This window comes from Myiozetetes cayanensis, unplaced genomic scaffold, assembly GCF_022539395.1.
Source record: "Myiozetetes cayanensis isolate MyiCay16 unplaced genomic scaffold, myiCay2020 scf1, whole genome shotgun sequence".
NCBI lineage: Eukaryota > Metazoa > Chordata > Aves > Passeriformes > Tyrannidae > Myiozetetes > Myiozetetes cayanensis.
The window spans coordinates 150692054-150714380 of record NW_026086604.1 but is presented as its reverse complement, the minus strand read 5'-3'; the positions used below and the strand labels follow the sequence as shown (position 1 = coordinate 150714380).

Below are 22327 nucleotides of genomic sequence, written 5' to 3'. Positions count from 1 at the left end.
GTGAGGGTGCTGGTGAGCTGGAGACAGCAGTGAGGGTGCTGGTGAGCTGGAGGGCGCTGGGTGCCGAAGGGTTAAAGGCACTGCTGGATTTGGGGCTGAAGCCGCTGGAATGTGCTGGAGGTGCAGATCCCCCAAACTGCTGAGTCAGCGTCTGCCTCTGGGTGGGGGGCCCATCCCCGGGTACTCTTGGGGGGGGCAGCACCCCTCTGGTGTGGCTGGGGGATTAAGCTCTGGGGGTCTTCCCAGTCCTGGGGTGCCCTAACAGCTCCCCCTGAGCTCCTGCCCCCACCAGGGCCCCAGGGATGGGCAGGGGTGACTGGGAAATCCCCTGCTGGGGGAGCCAGAATGTTCCAGAATGTTCTGACAGCAGGGACGAGAGGGTGAAATGATTCACATTGTGGCAAAACTTCATTGTGGGGGTGGAGGGCAGTTATGGGGGACCTGCTGTGCAAACTGTAAACTGGGGAGGGAGCAGGTCTGGCCCCTCAGGAAGAGAACTGGATGCTCAGGAGCAGATCCATCCTCGGGGGAGACCCCTCCCCTTGGAAGGAGACCTCAATGCTCAGAAAGAGATCTGTCCCCAAAAATCCACACCCCAAATCCAGCTGTCCCCCAAATCCACACTGGAGCCATTCCTGCCCCTGGAGCTGTTAAGGAGGCCAGGAGAGTGATTCCATCCTGCTGGAGCCCCCAAATCCTGCAGGACAAGGATCCATGTTCCAGGACTCTCCAAGGGCAGCTCCGTGTTTTCCCCTGAGGGCACAGGTTGGTGTTCTTGGGTCCCTCCGAGGGCTGCTGGGGGGTCCCCAGGGGCAGCTCCATATCTTGGTGTCCCTCTGAGGGCAGCTCCGTGTTCCCCCCAGGGGCAGGTCCTTGTTCCGTGTCCCCCCCAAAGGCACCTCTGTGTTCCCCCAGGAGCAGCTCCGTGTCCTGGTGTCCCTCTGAGGACAGCTCCGTGTTCCTCTTGGGAGCAGCTCTGTGTCCCAGCCCCCCCGTGTCCAGCCGTGGCCCCTCAGGACGAGTCCCTGTCCAGGCTGCAGCCCAGCGCCTCGATGTCGCTGCTGATGTGGGAGATCATCCTGTCCCACTCGTCCTCCTCAGAGGGCACGGACTGCTCGTCGGAGCTGCCGGCGGCGCCGGTGCCGTTGGAGGCGGAGGCGGCGCCGAGGGAGCGGCGGTAGCGCCCAAAGCTGTCCGTGATGATCCCGCGCCCGTCCTTCACCCCGATGGTCTCCAGGAAGTTCTCGAAGTGCTGGCTGTCCTTCTCCGGGATGAAGGGACGCAGGCCTGGACCGGGAGAGAGCACGGACAGGGCTGGAGTGCGGGATGTGGAGATGCGCTCGGGGCAGGTATCCGTGGGATCCCTCACCTGCACGGTGTTTCTGAGGCTCCTGAGCCTTCCAGGAGAGCCCAGGAGCCTCCTCCTCTTCCAGGAGAGCTCCAGGGTCTCCCATTCACACCTGGGCCCTGCGCCCACCGAGACCAAAATCTGGCTCAAGGGGGGTTTTCCGAACTCCAAAGGATCTAATTCCTCACCCAACATCTCGCTTAGCTTTGCTGAGCTTACCCCAATAACTTGTCCCAGCAGGGACATTTGCCTTGTCCCCTTGGTGTCCCCGCAGGCCAGCAGGGTCCAGGTGAGACACATTGCCTCAATCCTGGGGGGATTTTAAATTCCTGGCCTGTTTTCCTTGGATATTAGAGGTCAGGAGGGAGGCCCTGGGTGTGGTCAGACAAACTGTTCCTGTCCTGTCAGGATTTTAAACTCCTGGCCTGTTTTTCCTTGGATAGTAAAGGCCAGGTGAGAGGACCCAGGTGTTTAAGCCCAGGTTGGGAGTTGATTCCCAGGTCTGGGGGAGGTTCCCAGGTCTGGATTAAGTTCCCTGGTCTGGAGAAGATTCTCAGGTTGGGAGGAGGTTCCCCAGTGCTCCACAGCCAGAAGAGAACAGGGAACAGCTCCAAGGCAGGGACTCCAACCAGGACAAGCTGGGACAGATGGTCCTGTGGCCCTCAGGAAGGAGGAATCTCCACAGGAGAGGTGGATTGAGACATTCCCCTGGTGTGGTGACCCCCAAGGCCTCCCTGTGCCCACACCCTTTCCCCCTCGGTCCCATCCCACCGCCTGTCCCTGAGCACCCAGTTCTCACCTCTGGAGCTCTCCTGCACTCACCCAGGAGCAGGAATTTCCTGCTGTCCCCATAGAGCTGCTTGAGGTTGATGCAGAACTCGTGGATGGAGGCTCCGTTCCGGTACTCGTGGAGCAGCATCGCGAACTGCTGGATCTCCTGGGAGGACAGCTTGGTCCGGAGCTGGGGGGTGGGGGTGGGAGGCTTGGGAATGGCCCTGGCTGCAGCCAGGGACCCACTCATCCCCATGGGAAAGCAGTGACAGGCTCTGGGTGTCACTGGGGCTGGGAGTTATGGATAAGGTGACTTTGGACAGGGGGAAGGGGACAAAGGTGGGGATGTTCCTGTGGGAGATGGAGAGAGTCCAGAGGAGGGCCCAGAACTGCTGCCAGGGCTGGAGCCCCTCTGCTCTGGAGCCAGGCTGGGACAGCTGGGGGGTTCCCCTGGAGAAGAGAAGGAGCCAGGGAGACCTGAGAGCCCCTTGCAGGGCCTAAAGGGGCTCCAGGAGAGCTGGAGAGGGACTGGGGACAAGGCATGGAGGGACAGGACACAGGGAATGGCTTCCCATTGGAAAAGTGGAGATCTAGATGGGATATTGGCAAGAAATGCTGGGAGGGTGGGGAGGGACTGGAATGGACTTCCCAGAGAAGCTGTGGCTGCCCCTGGATCCCTGGAAGCGTCCAAGGCCAGGCTGGACAGGGCTTGGAACACCCTGGGCCAGTGGCAGGTGTCCCTGCCCACAGCACGGGGTGGAACTGCATGATCCCTAAGTTCCCTTTGCCCCCAAACCATTCCAAGATCCCATGACATGAGCCCTCAGCCAGGGCTGGGAAAGGAGGATGAGCTGCTCCCACACCCCACGTCCCCCCAGGGCCACAGTCCCCAGTCCCAGGAGGGTGCCATGCCCAGGCCCCACCGTCATCATGTAGTCCTGGAGCAGCTCGGTGGCCGTGGTGCTGAGCTCGCTCTCGCTGGCCGTGGTCACGTGCGGGGACGGGCGCGCGGACAGCGAGGATGGGGACGTGTCTCCTGCCTCCAGGGTGTCTGGGAAGGAACTGACACGCAACAGGGTGAGTCCTCTGAAGCTCCCTGGGCACGGAGGGGATGGAAGGGTGGGGAGCCACGTGGTGGTTGGAATTTTGGGGTGGGCTGTGCAGGGCCAGGAGCTGGACTCTGATCCTTGGGGTCCCTCCCAGCCCAGGATATTCCATGATTCTGGAAGCCTCCAGCCTCTAAGGGTACCCCAAGGACCCCATGGAGCCAAACACTGGTTTGGTGACCCCATGATAACAGAGCCCCACACAGGGAATTATCCCTCCAGGTGCTTCCTTGTTGGGAACAGCACTGGGAAAAATCCCCAAAATCCTCATTTTGGGGCTAAGGGTGTGAATTTCCAATAATGTTCATAATTCCTCCACATGAAGCATTCCCAGAGCATCCCTCAATGTTGCACATTCCAAGAACATCCTGCCAAGCTGGATATTCCAAGAGCACCCCTCAACACTGGATATTCCAAGAGCACCCCTCCACGCTAACCAATGGATTGTGTGTTGGGATTTCATCCCGCAAACCCTGTTGAGGTTTACAGCAATCTGGGAGAGAAACGTTTCCTAAATGAAGGGATTTTTTGGAAAACCCTTCTCCCCAGCTCCAGCAGGGCTGATCAGCCATTGAGCCCGAGCTGTGCTGACACAGGGGCTGCTCGCTGTGGACGTGACTTTCCCTGGAATGCTGAGGGCAGGACAATCCAAGCCCGGACAGGATCGGTGCCAACACCCGCCGAGGCCCAGCGGGGCGGGCTGAGCTTCCCGCCGTGCCAGAGGCAGCGGATCCAGGGTTAATCCCAGCTCCAGGGCCAGGGCTCACTTACAAAGTGCTGGCATCTGCCTCGAAGGGCTCCTTCACGTCCACTTTGGTGGAAGAGTCATCTGGAAGGAGAAAAATTTGGGACATGGAATGTGAGAGGTAGAAACCGGCGATTTCCCAGCCCAGGAGCGACGCAGAGCGATTCCTGACACAGCGTGACTCCCGACTCTGCTGGCAGGGGACAGGCCGGGAACGAGCAGAAGGACGAGAGCAAACAGCCTCAGGTCATGCCACAGGAGGTTTGTGATGGATCCTGGGAAAATTCCATCATGGAAAGGGGTGCCCAGGCTGCCCTGGGCAGGGGTGGAATCCCCATCCCTGGGGGGATTTAACATCCGTGTGGATGGGGCACTCGGGGACGTGGGTCAGTGGCAAGGGACGGGTGGGCTCAGGGCTCTGTGAGGCTTTTCCCACCCCATGCACTGGCTGAGTGGGGCTGTCCCTGCCCCGAGGGGGGGTGTGGGGTGCTGGGAGCACCCACCGCTGTGCAGGGACAGGTGCCGCGTCGGCGTCGAGGCCCCGTCGAAGATGGCGCGGTCCAGGAAGTCGATGGTGGACTCGGTGTAAACAATCTGGAAGACTTGGCTGAGCAGGGAGCACAACTCCTCGGCACCCACCTGGGAACGAGCAGGGAGCCTTGGGAAATCCCATGCTGGCCTCTCCCTTCAGCTCCGGGGGACAGGTGTCGTCTCCCACGAGGAACTGAGGCCTGTGACCCTCCCATGCTGCCAGAGGAACATCCCAACCCTCTTCCCCCGGTAATGGAGCTGGGATGCTCCAGCATCTGCTCATGAGTCCCCCCATTCTGTGCCAAAGCTCCTCTGTGCAGCTCCCTGGGATTCTGGCTCATCACCCGCATCCCAGAGAGGTGGAGGTGGCCCAGGGAATGCCACAACTGGGAACACAGGGAATGAAACTCCACCCTGAGTGGAGACTGGAGAGACTGAGAGCAGGATCTCTGGATCCAGACACTGGATGAAACAAACTCCCAGGTCAGCACTCGGAGAACGCCCTGATCAGCAAAATCCCGTTACGGGATTGTTGTCCTCAGGGATTTTCTGCTGCTGGAGGAGGCTCTGGGCAGCAGGAACCAAAGGAAACCATCCGTGGAGACCCTCTCATGTCCCTCTCCATGTATCACCTTGTGCTCCAGCAACGCTCAACCACACCTGCACCCCTCAATCCAGGCCTGTGTGTCCCACAGGGCATGGAGGCAGGGAAGGATCCGGACACACCGCAAGCCGCGGCCGCTGTGGAGTTTGTGGCTCCACCCTCGCACCCATCCAAGAGCCAGAAACTTCCCAGCAATCCCGTTGCAGCAATGCCCAGGAGCTACCAGGGTTTCCCTGGACAGGTGGGAGCTGTACCTTGTTCTCTGTGGCCAGGACCACCAGGCAGCAGCACTCCAGGGGCCCCCCGGCGCTCTCCGACAGCGACCCCGACGTCAGCGCCTTGGAGCCCTCGGCACACAGGCTCTGGCTCGGAGAGATCCCGGGATCCTGAGCTGGGGGGAGAGGAGGAGTGAGGGAAAGGCAGGGTGGGGAGGGGACAGGAAGGAATCTTGGGGGGGGCAGAGCAGAAGGGGGTGAAAAGCCTCAACTTTGCAGTTTGTTTTGACAGCTCTGGAGATCTCCAGCCATTCCCACAGCTCAGAGTTCCACCAGTGGAATTCCAGCCCCTGAGGCACCTTCTCCTTTATCCCACAGCCCGTCCCTGGGGTTTGTGATGTGATAAATCCCTGGCTCAGCCCTTCCCAGAGCACACACGGACAGGCTGGTCCGGCACGCAGGGTGCCACGGAACCCCCACGGCTTGGAAAGGCCCCGAGGACCCCCCGGTCCCACCCGCAGCCACGGGCAGGGACAGCCCTGCCAGCCCAGGGGGGCACAGCTCACCTGTCTTGAGCACGACGAGGTGCGCGGAGTCGTCGCGCACGTAGGACACGGCGGCGATGTCGTGGATGGGCACGCGCAGGATCAGGTCCTCCCCGTCGCGCCACACCAGCTTCACGTTGTAGGCTGACAGGCTGAGCACCGCGTCGTGCTCCGCGCTCGGCTGGCCCGGCAGCTGGTGGGCCCTCTGCAGCACAGGGGTGGGCACGGCCTCAGCCACGGCACCCTTGGGGGTGGGGGGACCTCAGGGACCGGCCAGCTCCGTGCCTCGGGCAGGGACACCTCCCATCAGCCCAGCCTGGACCTCAGGGATCAGCCAGCTCCGTGCCACGGGCAGGGACACCTCCCATCAGCCCAGCCTGGACCTCAGGGATCAGCCAGCTCCGTGCCACGGGCAGGGACACCTCCCATCAGCCCAGCCTGGACCTCAGGGATCAGCCAGCTCCGTGCCTCGGGCAGGGACACCTCCCATCAGCCCAGCCTGCTGCGGCCTGTCCTCAGACACCTCCAGGGATGGGGCGCCCACAGCCGCTCTGGGAAACCCGTTCCAGTCCATCAGTGCCCTCCCGGGGATGTTTTGCCTTTCCCTCCCATCCATGGGACACCAGGATGGAGAACACTGGCTGGACGAAGCCCAGCTCCGTGGATTTTCCCTGCTGGTATTCCTGGAGCAGGTGAGCCCTCACCTTGGCGTTGTCAATCAGGTGCAGGATCTCTGTGCGGCTGGAGGGGTTCAGGTATCCCGGGATGGAGGTGAGCTGGCCTAAATACTGGGAAAGAAGAGCCAAAGCGTTACCACAGCACGGACACAGCCTTGGAAGGAGCCCAGAGGAGCCATGGAGATGCTCCAAGGAAAACCTGGAGACAGGTGAGAGCTGGGAATGTCCACCTGCAGAAGGGAAGGCCCCTTCCAATGCCTGAAGGGGCTCCAGGAGAGCTGGAGAGGGCCCGGGGACAGGGATGGAGGGACAGGACGTGGGGAATGGTTTCCCGTGGACAGGGGGGTCACTGGGAAGGGATCCCCAGGGAGCAGGGGGTGTGGTACCTTGACCTCCTTCTCGATGTAGTCGTGCAGCAGCAGGTCGGGCTCCACGGGCTCGGGCAGCGGCACCACCACCGTGTGCAGCGGCCGCCGCTCCGTCACCTTCTCCTGGGCCTTCTTGTCCCGGCCCTTCTCGCCCTTCAGGAACACCCGCTTGAACGGAGACACGAGCCCAGGCTGGGGAGGGAAGCGGGCACGGGGCTGAGAGGGACAGGGGCCAGGGCACTGAGACTCCTCGATCCCATCCTGCTGCTCCAGCACTCTGTGCCTGGAGCTACAAATCCACGGCTCTCCACTGGAAAGCACTTCCCTAGGACGTGTCCCAAGTGCTGAACACGCACAATTCCAAAATGTGTTTGTCCCCCCAAGGTCTCCACCTTCAGCCTTCCAGGTGAACGGAATACCAGTGTATTCCAGGTAAAGAGCACATCCAGAGGGTTCCTCCAAGGTTTTGTACCTTCTGCTATGGAGACTCCCCAAGGAACAGACAGGAGCATTCCAAGGAAACCCAAAATCATGAGGAGATGAGCCAGAAAGTGGATTTCCCTGGGAGACACAGCTCTGGGTGGTTCCTGAAGTGCTGGGTTTGGAAAACCATTGGAGCTAATGGGTGGACTCCCTGCTGAGAGGGAGCACCTTTGGCATCGGCACGGGAATTCCAAGAGGATCCCACCGAGGTCCCCGCTGGATAAACAACTGGGAACTCCCCAGACTGCTCCAGTCCCAGGGTTTCCAGGTGAAGTGGGTGTTTGGAGCAGGCAGATCCATGGCTGGACCTTGGAGCTCCTCAGCCACGTGGCTCCAGTGCCCCATTCCCAGGTGGCCTCTGCTTCCCACCCCTCAGGACAGTCCCATCCCGGCTTTCCTGATCCCCACAGCCAAGAGAAAGGAATGTGGGATCTGCAGGGGCAGAGAAGGTGCTTCCAAGGGTGAATTAATTAAATCTAAACCAAGGAAAAGCTCCTGGGAGAATGGGAATTACCAGCCACAAGGACATCGGGGACAGCGCGGCCTGGAAAAACATCCCTTGGATCAGGGAGATAAAAAGGGATTTTATAGGACAAAAGGGAAGGAACCAATGCACAGCCCCTGCCTCAGGAGCAGCAGTGTGGATTTTTGGGAAGCATCCAGGAGAAGGACTCCATGATTCCTGATCAGGATATTCCATGATTCTGTGACTCCATAACCCTGCAAAGGGACTGGGACTCCAGAGGGAAGGAAATCCTGGACTCAGCAGGTTCTGTTTGCCAAGAAGAGGGGTCTGGGCACCCTCCAACTCCAGGGTGCCCCATCCCAAACCTCGGCTGCCTAAGCACAAGGATCCAATTCCCTAGGACTCCTTTTGGAATTCAAAGCAGAGTGACACAGGAATCCCCCCCCCGGGTTGGAGGCTGTACCCACACACTTCCCTTTCCCCAGCTGGCTCCAGATCCACCCCAATCCACAAAAACACCCTTTTCCCTCTGGCATGCGGCAGTCTTGGATGATCCCAGGCCCCCAGGCTCTCTGGGGAGAGGATCTGGGGATCCCCAATCCCAGGTGGAGGCACCCCCCCCGCCGTGACGCAGCTCCCAAACAGCCTCTGCCTTGGGGGCTCCCCGAGCCCTGCACCCACCTCGTCCTCCATGGAATGCCCTGGGAGCACGGCACAAGCTGGGCCAGGGGAAGAGGGGAGGCCTCTGGGGGGAAGGGGGGCTGTTCCCCTGGTTTTGGGGGAGCCAGGGCTGCAATGGAGGAGCTCAGGGCCAGGAAGTGCCCCGGCCACAGCTTCCTCCCTCCCACGTGACAGGTGGGGCCGTGGGTGGGAACCGGTGCTGGGGCTGCAGCACGAGCCCATTCCCACCCATTCCCACCTTCCCTCCCGCCTCCTGCACCCCCAGCTCCCCGGGAACACCCCAAATCCTCGGTGCAGGAGGGAAATGCCCCCCTCCCACGGCAGGCTCAGCCCTGGGCTCTCCTCAGGGTTCCCAGCTGGATTGTCTCCAGTTCCTGGTTGGAGACCAGAGGTTGGAGCTGATGGTGCCAGAGGCTTTTCCAACATCAACGATCCCATGATCCACTGAGTCACAGGCTGGAAAGCTCCTTCCTGCCCCAGCCCTGGAGCTGTCCAAGGACAGGTTGGACGGGGCTTGGAGCAACCTGAGAGAGCGGAAGGTGGGCAAGGGGTGGCACCGGATGATCCTTGAGATCCCTCCAACCCAAACTATTCCATCAATCCATGATTCTGTTCTGAGTTTCAGGTTTCACACTTGGAAAGCAAAGCTGGGAATGAGGCTACAACCCCCTGAAGGAGGAGGTGGCTGGAGAAGCAGCACCCCAAGACCTGAGGGCCAGTTTGAGGAGGATGGGGCCATTCTGGGAATGGGAGCCAGGAGTCATTCCCACAGGAGCTGCTGGAGAGTCCAGAGGAGGCCCCGGAGCTGCTGCCAGGGCTGGAGCCCCTCTGCTCTGGAGCCAGGCTGGGACAGCTGGGGGGGTTCCCCTGGAGAAGAGAAGGAGCCAGGGAGACCTGAGAGCCCCTTGCAGGGCCTAAAGGGGCTCCAGGAGAGCTGGAGAGGGACTGGGGACAAGGGATGGGGGGACAGGACACAGGGAATGGCTTCCCACTGCCAGAGGGCAGGGAGAGATGGGATATTGGGAAGGAATTCCTGGCTGGGAGGGCAGAGAGGCCCTGGCACAGGTTGGGCAGAGCAGCTGTGGCTGCCCCTGGATCCCTGGAAGTGTCCAAGGCCAGGCTGGATGGGGCTTGGAGCAACCTGAGAGAGTGGAAGTTTATCCATGACCCCATTCCTGATCTCCCAGTACCCACGGGCAGCTCTTTGCTCCCCCAGCAGCCACAGCACAGACACTCCCAAATCCACTTTACTGGACCCCAAACTCCAGAGCAGAGGGACTCTCAGGTCTCCCTGGCTCCTTCTCTTCTCCAGGGAACCCCCCCAGCATTCCCAGCCTGGCTCCAGAGCAGAGGGGCTCCAGCCCTGGCAGCAGCTCCGGGGCCTCCTCTGGACTCTCTGCAGCAGCTCCACGTCCTCCTGCTGCTGTTCCCAGGGCTGGGGCAGCTCTGCAGGGGGGTCTCACCTGGGGGGGCACAGGGGCAGGATCCCCCCTGCCCTGCTGTGGGATGGGCACAGGGCTGGATCCACCCAGGGCATTCCCAAGCTGGAAAAGTCAGGAATTTCACTCTAACAGAGAATTCCTCCAGGGACCCCGTGCAAGCTCTGGATCAGCTGCAGCCCTTGGATGGATCATCAGCAGGGAGCAGCCCAGGAGCTGCCACAGCTTTGGGGGGGCTCAGGGAGCTCACCAGCACAGGAAGGGACTGGAAAACGTGGGATCAGCCTGGGAAGGGGCCGTGAGGAGGACTGAGGGATCAGAGGGAGGACAGGAGGGATCATCAGGTGGGATGGAGAGGGAGAGGGATCAGCTAAACACGTCCAAGCACCCAGACCCTTCCCAGCGCCAGGGACCACCAACCTGGGCTCGCCCCACACCCCCTGGAGCACCGGGAGCCAAGCCCTTCCCAGGGGCAGGCACATCCCATCCCCACGAAGGCAATTCCTGCCCCCACGGCTCCAGGTGACTCCAGGGGGGGTGAACTCCCAGCTCTGGCTCCGTGGGAAGTCTGGATGGCAATTCCCCAAGAAATCCATCCCTGTTCCCTCACTCTGGGGATGTTTGGCTCAGCCCCCAGGCAGAGGCTCAGGGGGAACCTGCTGGACCCCCCAAACAGCTGATTCCTCCCCAAAATGACGGGATCAACCCCCCTGCTCCGGGATCGGGTGAGCTCCCCCCCAGGACCCAGAAATGGGCTGAAAGGAGGGAAATCAGGGCAAGGTGGGAACGGGGGGAGCTGCTGAGACCCACGAGAAAGTACAAACGTAGGGAGGTATAAACGAACGGCTGTGGAAATGAGATGGATTCACGTGAAGAGCTGATTTAAGTGAGTCAACAAACCCACAAATTAAGAGCTTCATAAATAATAACCCCACCAATGAACGATCTCCTCAATACCCCCATTCACAGCGGGGGGATTTTCTTGGGGGGGCGGGGTCCGGGCACCCCCCGAGAAGGGGGATCGGGGCCGGGGACCCCGCAGGTCCCGCCTTCGGGAGCGACCCCCGGAAGGGCCCCGCGGTGCCGCCGCTCTCACCTTCTTGCCCTTCTTGCCCTCCTCCTCCATGGCTCCGGCGGCGGCCCGGGCCCCCCCCGGGGCATCCCGGCCTGGCTGCGCGGCGGGGCCTCAGCGCGCGGCGGCGGCGGCGGCAGCCATGGCCCGCCCGGGTCCCGCTCCAGCCCCGCTCCCGCCCCCGCTGCCGATCCCGGCCCCGCTCCCGCTCCGGCCCCGCCGCCGCCTCAGCGCCCGCCCCGCTGCCCCGCCGCCATCTTGGGCGGCGCCTTCCCGTGACGTCATCGGCCCGCCGCCGGGGGCACCGCGCCGCCCTGCGCACGCGCCGACCCCGACCACGCCCCCAAAACAAAGCCACGCCCCTCCGGCGGAGAATGGCTCCGTGGCCACGCCCATGACGCAGAGGCCGCGCCCATAATATGACCACGCCCATAGTGACGGACAATAACATTGACCACGCCCACGCTCAGACACGCCCCCACTGTAACCCCGCCCCCAGCTGTGTGACGTTCTGTGGCCACGCCCAGCGCTTTCAGGCCGCTCCCCCTTTTAACCCCGCCCACCCCGTGCGCTGCTGCCGCCAGGCGGCGCCACCGCGCGCCGCGGTGATGTCAGAGGCGTGCGCGCCGTGTGTGAGCCATGGCGGGACCGGCGGCGAGACCGGCCCGGGGCATCGGCCCCTCATCCACCGCCATCCGCCCCCATCCGCGCCCGGAGCGCGCGGTGCACGCTGGTGAGGGGGCGGGGGGGATCCCGCGGAATCGGGAGCGGTTCCAGCGGTTCCGCCGCAGGCTCCAGCGTGGCGGGGCCTGGCGTGGCCCCCGCCATTCCTGCAGCGCTGCCAGAGCATCCCGGGGCAGTTTGAGGCCTCTCCCGGCGCGTCCCGGGGGCGGTTATGGAACCCCCGCACACCCCCAGAGGGTGGGGAGGGATCTGGGGGGGACACCCGGGGAGCCCCGGAACCCCTGCGCGGGGCCGGTGACATTCCTGCCCTTCCCCATTCCTGCCCTTCCCCATTCCTGCCCTTCCCCATTCCTGCCCTTCCCCATTCCAGGCTCCCTCCGGGAACCCAACCGCGTTCGAAGCCACCGAGAAGGAGGAGGCGGATTCAGAGGCCCTGTCACCGGGACTGACCTAATTGCGGTTAATTAATGCTGTCTCATTAACGCTGCCGAGGGTTGGGCCCTTGGCACGGGGCTGAAATCCCGCAGGAATGCCGTGGCTGGGACGCAGCCCTGTCCCCCATCCCGGGGATCTCTCGAGTGTCCAGGTGAGCTGTCGCTGGTCTGCCCCGTCCCTCGTTCCCTCATTCCCTGGAATTCCCTGTGCAGCCCCTCGGCTGCCCCGGGGGGGGCTGAGATCCCGCGGGGGTGCCGGGCGGGGTGGCTCTGGGACGTCCCCGGTGACCCCGTGGGCTGCGGGGCCCCTTCCCGGGCGGTGCCCGTGTCCCCCCTCGCTCCAGCCGCGCCTTCCCAGAGCCCCCCATTGTTGTGGAGAGCCCGGGATCGGCCGTGTCCGGGACCCCGCAGCCCCTCCCGCCGCAGGCTCCAGCGTGGGGGGGCCTGGCGTGGCCCCTGCCACTCCTGCAGCGCTGCCAGAGCATCCCGGGAATGTTTGAGGCCTCTCCCGGCGCTTCCCGGGGGCGGTCATGGAACCCCGGACATCCCTGCTCCAGGGGGTGGGGGGAACCCCTGGAAGCCCCAGGCAGGGCCGGTCACCTCCCACCCTTTCCTGTTCCAGGGTCCTGCTCCAGCCATCCAGAGGGATTGGGGAAGGCCCAGGAAGGAGGTGCAGTGCTCCTGTCACCCTAATTAACCCAGCTGTTGTTAATTAAAGCTGGAATTCCCCAGGAATGCTGACCTGGGACCCCCCTGCCCAGGCCTGGGCAGCTCATCCCAGCAGGATTCATCTGCAGGATGGATGGAGGGAGCAGCTGGGGCAATGGGGCACTTTCTCTGGGGCAGAACGTGGGTCCAGCCGCCCCAGAAGCAGGACATTAAACGTGACCCCGTGATTGTCACCAGTGAGAGCCTTGTTCTCCTTCTGGTGTAGGGAAAACTGGGATCAAATGGGATTGTGGGGAGGGGCTCCAGGTGCTGGAAGGGGATTCCCAGGGGAGCAGGGACTCTCCTGTGTCCCCCTGTCCCTGACAGGCCCAAGGTCTCCTGGACTCGCTCTGTGTGTGTGTCCCAGGTCCTGATGTCCCTACAGCCCTCTGTCTCATCCCTGGATCCTGATGTCCCTACAGCCCACTGTCCCTGGATCCTGATGTCCTTACAGCCCACTGTCCCTGGGATCCTGGTGTCCCTACAGCCCACTGTCCCTGAGGTCCACTGTCCCATCCCTGGATCCTGATGTCCCTAAAGCCACTGCCCCAGTGTCCCTGCATCCCGATTTCCCCAGGTCCCTGTACCACATCCTGGTGTCCCTGTGCCCGAAAAACTGGGACAAGTGTGCTGGGCAGACTGGGTGTGGAGGGGGCAGAAGGTGGCTCTGGTCCCTCTGGGATCTAGGGAGCTCCCAGGGGCTGCTCCTGTGCCAGAGCTCACCAGATCCTTCAGTGAACCGGTGGGGTCATTCGGATAATGGGCCGAGTAGTCAGGTAATGGGGCAGATAAATTAATGGCTCAATTAATTAATGGATCGAATCATTCAATTAAGGAGTTCAATAAAGGAAGGGAATATCGTAAAGACTCCGTTTTGTGATTGTTCTACATTGTTGGAAGCGGCCTGGGGGGAGGATGGGGCATCCCTGGGACCACCCAGGAGTCCTGGAGGCCGCAATGTACATCACGGAAGGTGAGGACAGGGGTAATTAGTGAGCTGATTATCAGTGTAATTAGCGGCGCCCGGCACTCGCGGTTGCCATGGCAACCGCCCCACGGGGCGGAGCTTAGCCATGACAACACCCGTCCTTTCCAATCAGCGCTCGCAGCGTCGCCATGGTTACACCCGTATCGTCCAATCAGCGCCCGAGTTGTCACCATGGTCACACCCGCTCCCGCCTATCAGCGAGGGCTGCGTCTCCATGGCAACAGCTCTGATCCCGCCCCGCGATGGGCGGGGCGTCGCCATGGGAACCGAACCGGAAGTGTCGCGTGGACTCGGTGTCCCGTGAGCCCCCGCGCGGTTCCGGCGGGCCGGGATCGGGATCACGGGATCAGCGGGATCACCGGGAGCGGGGCCGGGATCGCCGGGAGCGGCCACGCCGCCATGGAGGCCGTGCCTCGCATGCCCATGATCTGGCTCGACCTCAAGGAGGCCGGCGAGTTCGCCTTCAACGCCGCCGTCAAGAAGGTGGGGCCTGAGGGGGCAGGGCTGGGAGGGGCAGGGGGGCTGTGGCCCGGGGGTCACGGCTCCGGGGCCAGCTGGGGTCCCTGGGGTGCTGGGGGAAGGCAGGGCTTGGAGAGGTGGGCGTCTGGGGAGGGCTGGGGTCTGGGGCGGGTCTGGGGACGGGAGGACGGACGGTCGGAGCCTGCTGAGGGGGCCTGGGGGCTGGGGACTGGGGCGGGCTCTGGGGATCGGGAGGACGGACGGGTCGGAGCCTGGGCCAGGGGCTCTGGGGGTTTGGGGTCCGTGAGGCTCGGGGGTGCCCGGAGAAGGGCAGAGCGGCGGGGGGTTTAGGGGTCCCTGGGGCAGCGGGGAGGTGGAGCTGGGGCGTTGTAAGCAGGGCAGGGGTCGGGGGTTCTGGAGAGGGGCGACCCGGGAGGGCCGCTGGGGACCCTCGGGGCCCCGTGGTGGGACGGGCGGGGAGGGGTGACTGGGGCGGGGATACCTCCTTACCGGAGCCCCCCGAGGTCTGGGGGGACCTCGGTAATGGAGTAATGAATCCGATAATGAGCAGCTGTAAGCGAGCCCAGCCCTGCCCGGCGCTCCCCGGGCCGGGGCTGGCGGAAGGGCAGGAGGATTCGGGGGGCTCCCCGCGCCGTTTGAGGGGGGGACACGGGGCGCGGGTGGGCCTGGGAGTGCCCCCAACCTGCCTCGCCTGCGGGGTCCGGCGGGGACTTCTCCCTCCCCTCAACTTCCTTGTCCAAGCTCAGCAGTTCCCGATTCCCTCCCCTGCCCTTGGGGATGGAACTCGCCTCTCAGGGGATCGAAGTGTTTTCCTCCCCGAGCCCCCAGGCCCAGCCAAGGGTCCCCTGGCCCTCCCGGGGGTCTCCAGCCCCTCACACCCCTCCCGTCCCGCAGTTTGTGCTGAAGAATTACGGGGAGAACCCCGAGAACTACAACGAGGAGCTGCGCAAGCTGGAGCTGCTCCGCCAGGTGAGGGACACCCTGCCCGGGGGGGGCCCTGGGGGGGCTCTGCCGGCCCCCCCTCACCCTGCCCCCTGTTCCCAGAGCGCCGTCAGCGTGCCCAGGGACTTCGAGGGCTGCAGCACCCTGCGCAAGTACCTGGGACAGCTGCACTTCCTGCAGAGCCGCATCCCCATGGGAGCCGGCCAGGACGCCGCCGTGCCCGTCACATGGTCAGGGGGCAGGGGGGCAGGGTGGGGCAGTGCCCGTCACACGGTGGGGGCAGTGCCTGTCACGTGGGGAGAGGGTTCGGGTCCTGCCTTGGGGTGGCACAGTAGGGTCCCAAAAACCTCTGGGGAGTGGGGTCCTTCACAGGGGGTCCTGAGGACCTCCAGGGGGACTCTGTCCTGCCCTGAGGTGGCACGGGGAGATCCTGGGGACTCTCGAGGTCCTGCCTGGCATGGGGGGATACCGAGGACCCTTTAGGGATTTGGGTCCTGGCACAGGGGTGTCCCAGGACCCCTTAGGGGATGGGGTTCTGCTCCAGGGTAGCACAGAAGGGTCCCAGGGAACCCCTGGGGAATAGGATGCTGTGCCAGGGAGGCATGGGGGGCTCTGGGGGACCCCTTAGGGAACAGGGTCCTGACATAGGGGGCTCTGGGGAATCCCTGAGGGAACGGGGTCCTGCAGACCCCTTAAGGATCAGTGTCCTGCCCCAGGGGGGAATGGAGGGATCCCAGGGAACCTTTGGGGAGCAGTGTCCTGTGCAGGGGGTTCCCAGGGATCCCTGGGGAATAGGGCTCCGGACACATCCTCCTCCTGAGGGATTCCCTGGTTGCTCCCTGTGCTGTGACCCCTTCTCCCCCCAGGACCGAGATCTTCTCGGGGAAGGCGGTGACACACGAGGACATCAAGTATGAGCAGGCCTGTGTCCTCTACAACCTGGGTGAGCAACGGGACCCCTCCCTGCCTGGGACCCACTGGCTCCCACATCCTGTGGGATTGGAGCTCCCTGTTCCATTCCCGGGGCTGCTGGGGGGTCCCTGCCCTGCTGAACCCGCCCTGTCCCCACAGGAGCACTGCATTCCATGCTGGGAGCCATGGACAAGAGAGTGTCCGAGGAGGTAACAGCCCCTGAGACCCTCAGAGCTCTGCCTGGACACAGGGGGGACAGGGCAGGGGCTGTCTCTGTGCTGGGAGGACATGCCTGGAGTGCTGGGGGCAGCTCTGGGAACAGGTCATGGAGGAGCTGGAGCGTGTCCAGGGAAGGGAAGGGAACTGGGGGAGGGTCTGGAGCACCAGGAGGGACTGAGGGAGAGCTGGGGGGACTCAGGGGGGACCTTGGGGGGGACAGGAGGGTGAAACCAGGGTGGGGTCGGGCTCTGGTCCCCGGCAACAAGGGAGGAGGGGGAGAGGAAATGGCCTCAAGCTGTGCCAGGAGAGGATCGGGTTGGATACTGGAAAATTCCTGCTGGGAAGAGCTGCCCAGCCCTGGCACAGCTGCCCAGGGCAGGGGTGGATCCCCATCCCTGGAGGGATCTCAAAGCCCTGTGGATGTGGCACTTGGGGACACGGTCAGTGGTGGCCCTGGCAGTGCTGGGGTACAGTTGGACTCCATGATCTGGGGAGTCTCTTCCAACCCAAACAATTCCATCCCCTCAGGGTATGAAGGTTTCCTGCACCCACTTCCAGTGTGCTGCTGGTGCCTTCACCTACCTGCGGGATCACTTCCCACATTCCTACAGCGTGGACATGAGCCACCAGATCCTCAGCCTCAACATCAACCTCATGCTGGTGGGAACTGGGGGCACTGGGCACACTGGGACACCTCCAGCTGTGTCCATAGGGTTGGGTGTTCCCTGTGGATCCAAGGAGATGGGACCCCAGTGTCCCACAGGGGAATCTGGGCTCCCTCCAGGGGGAAAGGAGGTTTTGGGGAGCAATGGGAGTCAGGGAAGGCTCCATGACGTTCCTGGACCCTCTGGGTACCTCAGGACTGATATTCCTGTGCATCCTTGAGCTGTCAGGAAAGAGGCCTGGAGCTGGGGGGTCCTGCTGGAGTTCTGGGGTGTCCCAAGGGTTGGGGACACTGAACATTCCCCTCTTGTCCCTGGCAGGGCCAGGCACAGGAGTGTCTCCTGGAGAAGTCCATGCTGGACAACAGGAAGAGCTTCCTGGTGGCCCGGATCAGTGCCCAGGTGAGCTCCAGGAGCTGCTCCAAGCACGGTCCAGGGATCAGGAACTGGAGAGGGACTTTGGGCAAGGGTCTGGAGGGACAGGACACAGGGAATGGCTTCCCACTGCCAGAGGGGAGGTCTGGGTGGGATATGGGGAAGGAATTCTTGGCTGTGAGGGAGGTGAAGGACTGGAATGGATTTCTCAGAGAAGCTGTGGCTGCCCCATCTCTGGGAGTGTCCAGGGCCCGGCTGGACAGTGCTTGGAGCGACCTGGGCTGGGGACAGGTGTCCCAGTGATGTCCCCAGTCCCTGGCTCTGATCCCAAACACATCCCTGAGTTCCCCACCGGCCGTTTTTCCGGGCGATCCAGATCCCTGTGCTGGTGCCGGTGGCTCCCCCTGGATCCCTGGGGTCCGTATTCCCGTGGTCCCTGCCGTGGATCCCTGGGGTCCGTGTTCCCAGGGTCCCTGGGATCCGTGTTCCCGGGGTCCCTGCTGTGGATCCCTGGGGTCCGTGTTCCCGGGGTCCCTGGGGTCCGTGTTCCCGGGGTCCCCAGCCCTGTCCCCCCTCAGGTGGTGGATTACTACAAGGAGGCCTGCCGGGCACTGGAGAACTCGGAGACGGCGTCGCTGCTGGGCAAGATCCAGAAGGACTGGAAGAAGCTGGTGCAGATGAAGATCTACTACTTCGCTGCCGTGGCCCACGTGAGTGGGGAGGGATGCAGGGCCCCTGTCCCACCTGGGGCTGATCCCTGGGCTGTTCCTGCCCCTCTCGAAGCTCTCCCTGGATTGCAGAGCTCTGATCCCTGTTTCCTTGCAGCTGCACATGGGCAAACAGGCCGAGGAGCAGCAGAAGTTTGGGGAAAGGGTAAGCGGGGCTGTGTCATCCGCTCCAGGCTCTGGATCGTGGTCCTGGGAAAGGGGTTGTGTCTCAGAAGAGGTTGTCTCACCTGTGCCCTGTGTCCTGCCGGTGCCTGGGAGCTCTGGGAAAGCCCTGGGAAGCTCTGGCCCTCAGGGACTGGTGTCCCTGAGCAGGACAGGGACATTTCCTCCTGTGCCGACCCCAATTCCCACACTCTCCACAGGTCATCTACTTCCAGAGTGCTCTGGATAAGCTCAATGAAGCCATCAAGCTAGCTAAGGTGCGTTCCTGGGAGCAGGGACTGGGGGTTTCCCGCTCCAGAGCTGGGCCCTGGGCTGCCAGGCTGGGAAGGGGAGGCTTGGGATGGGGTTAGGAGGCTTCAGCTGTCCCCAGGCCTCTGTGTTCCCATTCGGAGCACAGTGGGAGGTGCATGGGGGGCTCTGGGAACACTGACAGTGGTTTCTGCTCTCAATTCCACAGGGCCAGCCCGAAACTGTGCAGGAAGCCCTGAGGTTCACCATGGATGTGATCGGTGGGAAGTGAGTGTGGATGGGGCACCCCAGGGTGGTGCATCTGTCCTTCTCCAGCAGTTGGGAATGCCGGGGGACAGAGAGCCTGGGGAGCGTCCCTGGTGTCCCCAGTGCAGAGCCTGGCACTGCCCCAGGCTCTGGGGATGCACAGCTTCTGTGGGAATGCTGGACTGATCCTGGGAGACCTGGGGGGCTGGTCCCAGTTGGAGCGAGCTCAGGGAGCTGCATTCCCCCTGCTCCTGACGAGGCATCGCTTCCCAATTCCAGGTACAATTCTGCCAAGAAGGACAACGACTTCATCTACCACGAGGCTGTGCCCGCGCTGGACACCCTGCAGTCCGTCAAAGGTGGGCAGTGGGGCACCCTCAGGGGCTGTGGGACCCTAGGGACAGGGATCCGTGTGGGAGCAGTCCCAGCCAGGGCTGTGGGACCCCCAAGGATCCGTGTGGGAGCAGTCCCAACCAGGGCTGTGGGACCCCGGGGACAGGGATCCGTGTGGGAGCAGTCCCAGCCAGGGCTGTGGGACCCTGGGGATCCGTGTGGGAGCAGTCCCAGCCAGGGCTGTGGGACCCCAGGGGCAGGGATCCGTGTGGGAACAGTCCCAGCCAGGGCTGTGGGACCCCCAAGGATCCGTGTGGGAGCAGTCCCAGCCAGGGCTGTGTCCCGCAGGTGCCCCCCTGGTGAAGGCTCTGCCCGTGAACCCCACGGACCCCGCGGTCACCGGCCCCGACATCTTTGCCAAGCTGGTGCCCATGGCTGCCCACGAGGCCTCGTCCCTGTACAGGTGAGTGTGGGGTGGGATGGGGGGGTGGATCCCAGCAAGGACCCCCTGTCTCAGCTTGGCCTCTGCAGGCTGGGGGAGCTGGAGGGAACCAAAGTCACAGCCGTGTGTGGCCCCCCCAGGGCTGGACGAGGTTCCAGCCAGTCCCCAGGGGGAACCAGGGCTCAGGGAACCCCGGGACCCCTGGGCTCAGGAATCGTGGGAGGAGTTTCCCTGCACTCATGGGATGTTTTGTCCCCTCACAGTGAGGAAAAGGCCAAACTGCTGCGGGACGTGATGGCCAAGATAGAGGCCAAGAATGAAGTGCTGGAGTACGTGAGCAGGACTGGTGGGGCCCTTCCACCCCTCAGGGGCCCTGAGGGTCCTGGACTTTGGCAGGGGGAGATAGGGCCACCCCTCAGGGACCCCTCTGTGCCCCACAGCCAGTTCATGGACTCCATGCAGCTGGACCCCGAGACTGTGGACAACCTGGACATGTACAACCACATCCCCCCCGTGCTGATGGAGAAGTGTGCCGCTCTCAGCGTGCGCCCCGACACCGTCCGCAACCTCGTCCAGTCCATGCAGGGTGAGGGGACAGGGCCCTGGGAGGCGTGGGGGTGGCGCTGCTCCCTGCCCACAGCTTGGCACTGGGAATGGCTGCACCAATGGCTGCTTCTTGGCTGGTATAAAGTCCTGAATCCCAAAGTGTTTCCCCTGTTGGAGGGGAGGGGGATGACCCTGAGGGGGTAGGTGCCCAGGAGTGCCCACCACCCCGGTGTCTGGGCTGCCACATCCCTGCCTCGGGCTGCCCACAGCCGGGTTTAATCCTGGGAGGCCGTGTCCATGCCTGGCTGCAGGCCTGGAGCAGCTGGAAGGTGTCCCAGCCCCGCTCTGTGTGTTTCCCCAGTGCTCTCCGGGGTCTTCACGGACGTGGAGGCGTCGCTGAAGGAGATCCGGGACCTGCTGGAGGAGGACGAGGCGCAGGAGCGGAAGCTGCAGGAGCTGCTGGGGCGGGTCCCGCCGGCGCCGGGGTCCTCCCCGGGGCTGGCTGAGGTGAGCAAGGAGTGCTCCAAGTACCTGGAGCTGCACGAGAAGGCCAGTTTCACCAACACCGAGCTGCACCGCGCCATGAACCTGCACCTGGGCAACCTGCGCCTGCTCGGCGGCCCCCTGGAGCAGGTCCGGGCCGCGCTGCCCACCCCCACCCTGAGCGAAGGTGAGGCCTGGCCCCTGGCATGGGGGAGGCAGGGCTGCACCTTTCTGTGTCCCCCCAGGCTGGGGGAGGCAGGGCTATACCCCCCTGAGGCTGGATGTGCCACCCTGGGCTGGGGGAGGCAGGGCTGTTCCTGTGCCCCCCTGGGGGTCCTTGTGTGTCATCGGGCACTGGCACCATCCCTGTGAGCTGGGTGGGGGCTTGTCCCCCTGGAAATGTGACAAGTGGGGCCTTGTTTGGGGACAGAGCCCTGGTCACTGTCCCATGGCCCAACCCCTGACCCCGTCCCACCCTCAGACGACAAACAGGTGCTGCAGAACCTGAAGCGAATCCTGGCCAAGGTGCAGGAGATGCGGGACCAGCGGATGTCCCTGGAGCAGCAGCTGCGGGAGATGATCCAGAAGGACGACATCACCACCTCTCTGGTCACCACCGACCGCTCTGAGATGAAGGTGGGGCTGGGGACACCCCTGTGTGCCCCTCGGGGGCTGCTCCGGCCCCGAGCCCCACGGGCCCTCCCCTGTCCCCGCAGAAGCTCTTTGAGGAGCAGCTCAGGAAGTACGACCAGCTGAAGGTGTACCTGGAGCAGAACCTGGCGGCGCAGGAGAACGTGCTCAAGGCCCTGACCGACGCCAACGTCAAGTACGCGGCCGTGCGCAAGGGCCTGGCCGAGGTGGAGCACAAGTGAGTGCGGGGGGCTCCCCCCTGGCTCCTCCAGTCCCACCCCTCTGCTGGGCGCTGTGCTGGTGGCTTTGTCCTGTCCCTCCCAGGGGGAGCTGGAGGGTGCCCCAGAAGCCTGGAGCTGGGATCTACTTTTATCCTAGCATTCCATCCCCTCCGTGCCCCTTTCCCAGGTGGAACACCACCGTCCAGACGCTGGTGGCCTCCTACGAGGCCTATGAGGACCTGATGAAGAAGTCCCAGGAGGGAAAGGATTTCTACACGGACCTGGAGGGGAAGGCGGCCAAGCTGCTGGAGCGGGCGCGGGCTGCGTGCCAGGCCAGCCAGGCCCAACGGCAGCAGCTGCTCGAGAGGTGGGTGCTGCCCAGAGCCTGGTGGTGGGGGAGACCCCCAGGAGGGGGGAAGGGCCCTTGGGGTGCTCTGCTTTGTGTGGGGGTCCCAGTGCCCATGGAGGGGGTGGTGGGTGGGCAGTGCCCGGCCCCCCCTGAGCTCCACCTGCCCCTCCCAGGGAGCTGAAGAAGCAGCCGCCCCCCCGGCCAACAGCCCCCAAGCCCCCCCTGCAGAAGAAGGCGCTGGAGCTGGAGCCCGGGGGCTCCGAGGCCACGGATCTGGGCTCCCTGGGGCTGCCGGACCTGCCCGAGGAGCTGCGGAGCCTCCCCCCGGAGCTGCTGCCCGGGCCCCTGGCACAGCTGCCCCCCCCAGCGCTGGCCGCCCTGGCCGGGGGGCTACGGCCCCCTGAGCCCTTCGTGCCACCTGGGGGGGTGGCCAGTGCCCCGCTGCCCCCCCTGGCCCCCACACCCCCGTTCCCGGGGCACTAC

The 22327-nt window shown here is 63.8% G+C and overlaps 2 protein-coding genes across 2 annotated transcripts in view; one reads left to right on the top strand and one right to left on the bottom strand.

Annotated features, from left to right (window-relative positions):
• The window catches only part of PTPN23 (protein tyrosine phosphatase non-receptor type 23), a 36571-nt gene that overhangs the window by 10815 nt on the left and 3429 nt on the right, over positions 1-22327 (top strand). Inside the window, 20 exon segments of the mRNA XM_050333812.1 lie at positions 14207-14348; positions 15240-15314; positions 15390-15517; positions 16154-16230; positions 16359-16408; positions 16947-17078; positions 17402-17482; positions 18034-18165; positions 18281-18328; positions 18546-18602; positions 18803-18861; positions 19120-19199; positions 19522-19636; positions 19879-19944; positions 20056-20201; positions 20523-20831; positions 21126-21280; positions 21361-21512; positions 21683-21862; positions 22018-22325. Of these exon segments, the coding sequence (XP_050189769.1) occupies positions 14265-14348; positions 15240-15314; positions 15390-15517; positions 16154-16230; positions 16359-16408; positions 16947-17078; positions 17402-17482; positions 18034-18165; positions 18281-18328; positions 18546-18602; positions 18803-18861; positions 19120-19199; positions 19522-19636; positions 19879-19944; positions 20056-20201; positions 20523-20831; positions 21126-21280; positions 21361-21512; positions 21683-21862; positions 22018-22325 (2434 nt within the window). The 5' untranslated portion in view covers positions 14207-14264.
• Positions 390-11214, bottom strand: CCM2 (CCM2 scaffold protein). The gene is made up of 10 exons (XM_050333839.1): positions 11076-11214; positions 6929-7102; positions 6570-6653; positions 5887-6070; positions 5360-5496; positions 4474-4609; positions 3997-4054; positions 3043-3181; positions 2171-2309; positions 390-1287 (listed from the first exon to the last, which is right to left on the bottom strand). The coding sequence occupies exons 1-10, from the start codon at positions 11103-11105 to the stop codon at positions 1013-1015; spliced, it is 1356 nt and encodes a 451-aa protein (XP_050189796.1). The 5' UTR covers positions 11106-11214; the 3' UTR covers positions 390-1012.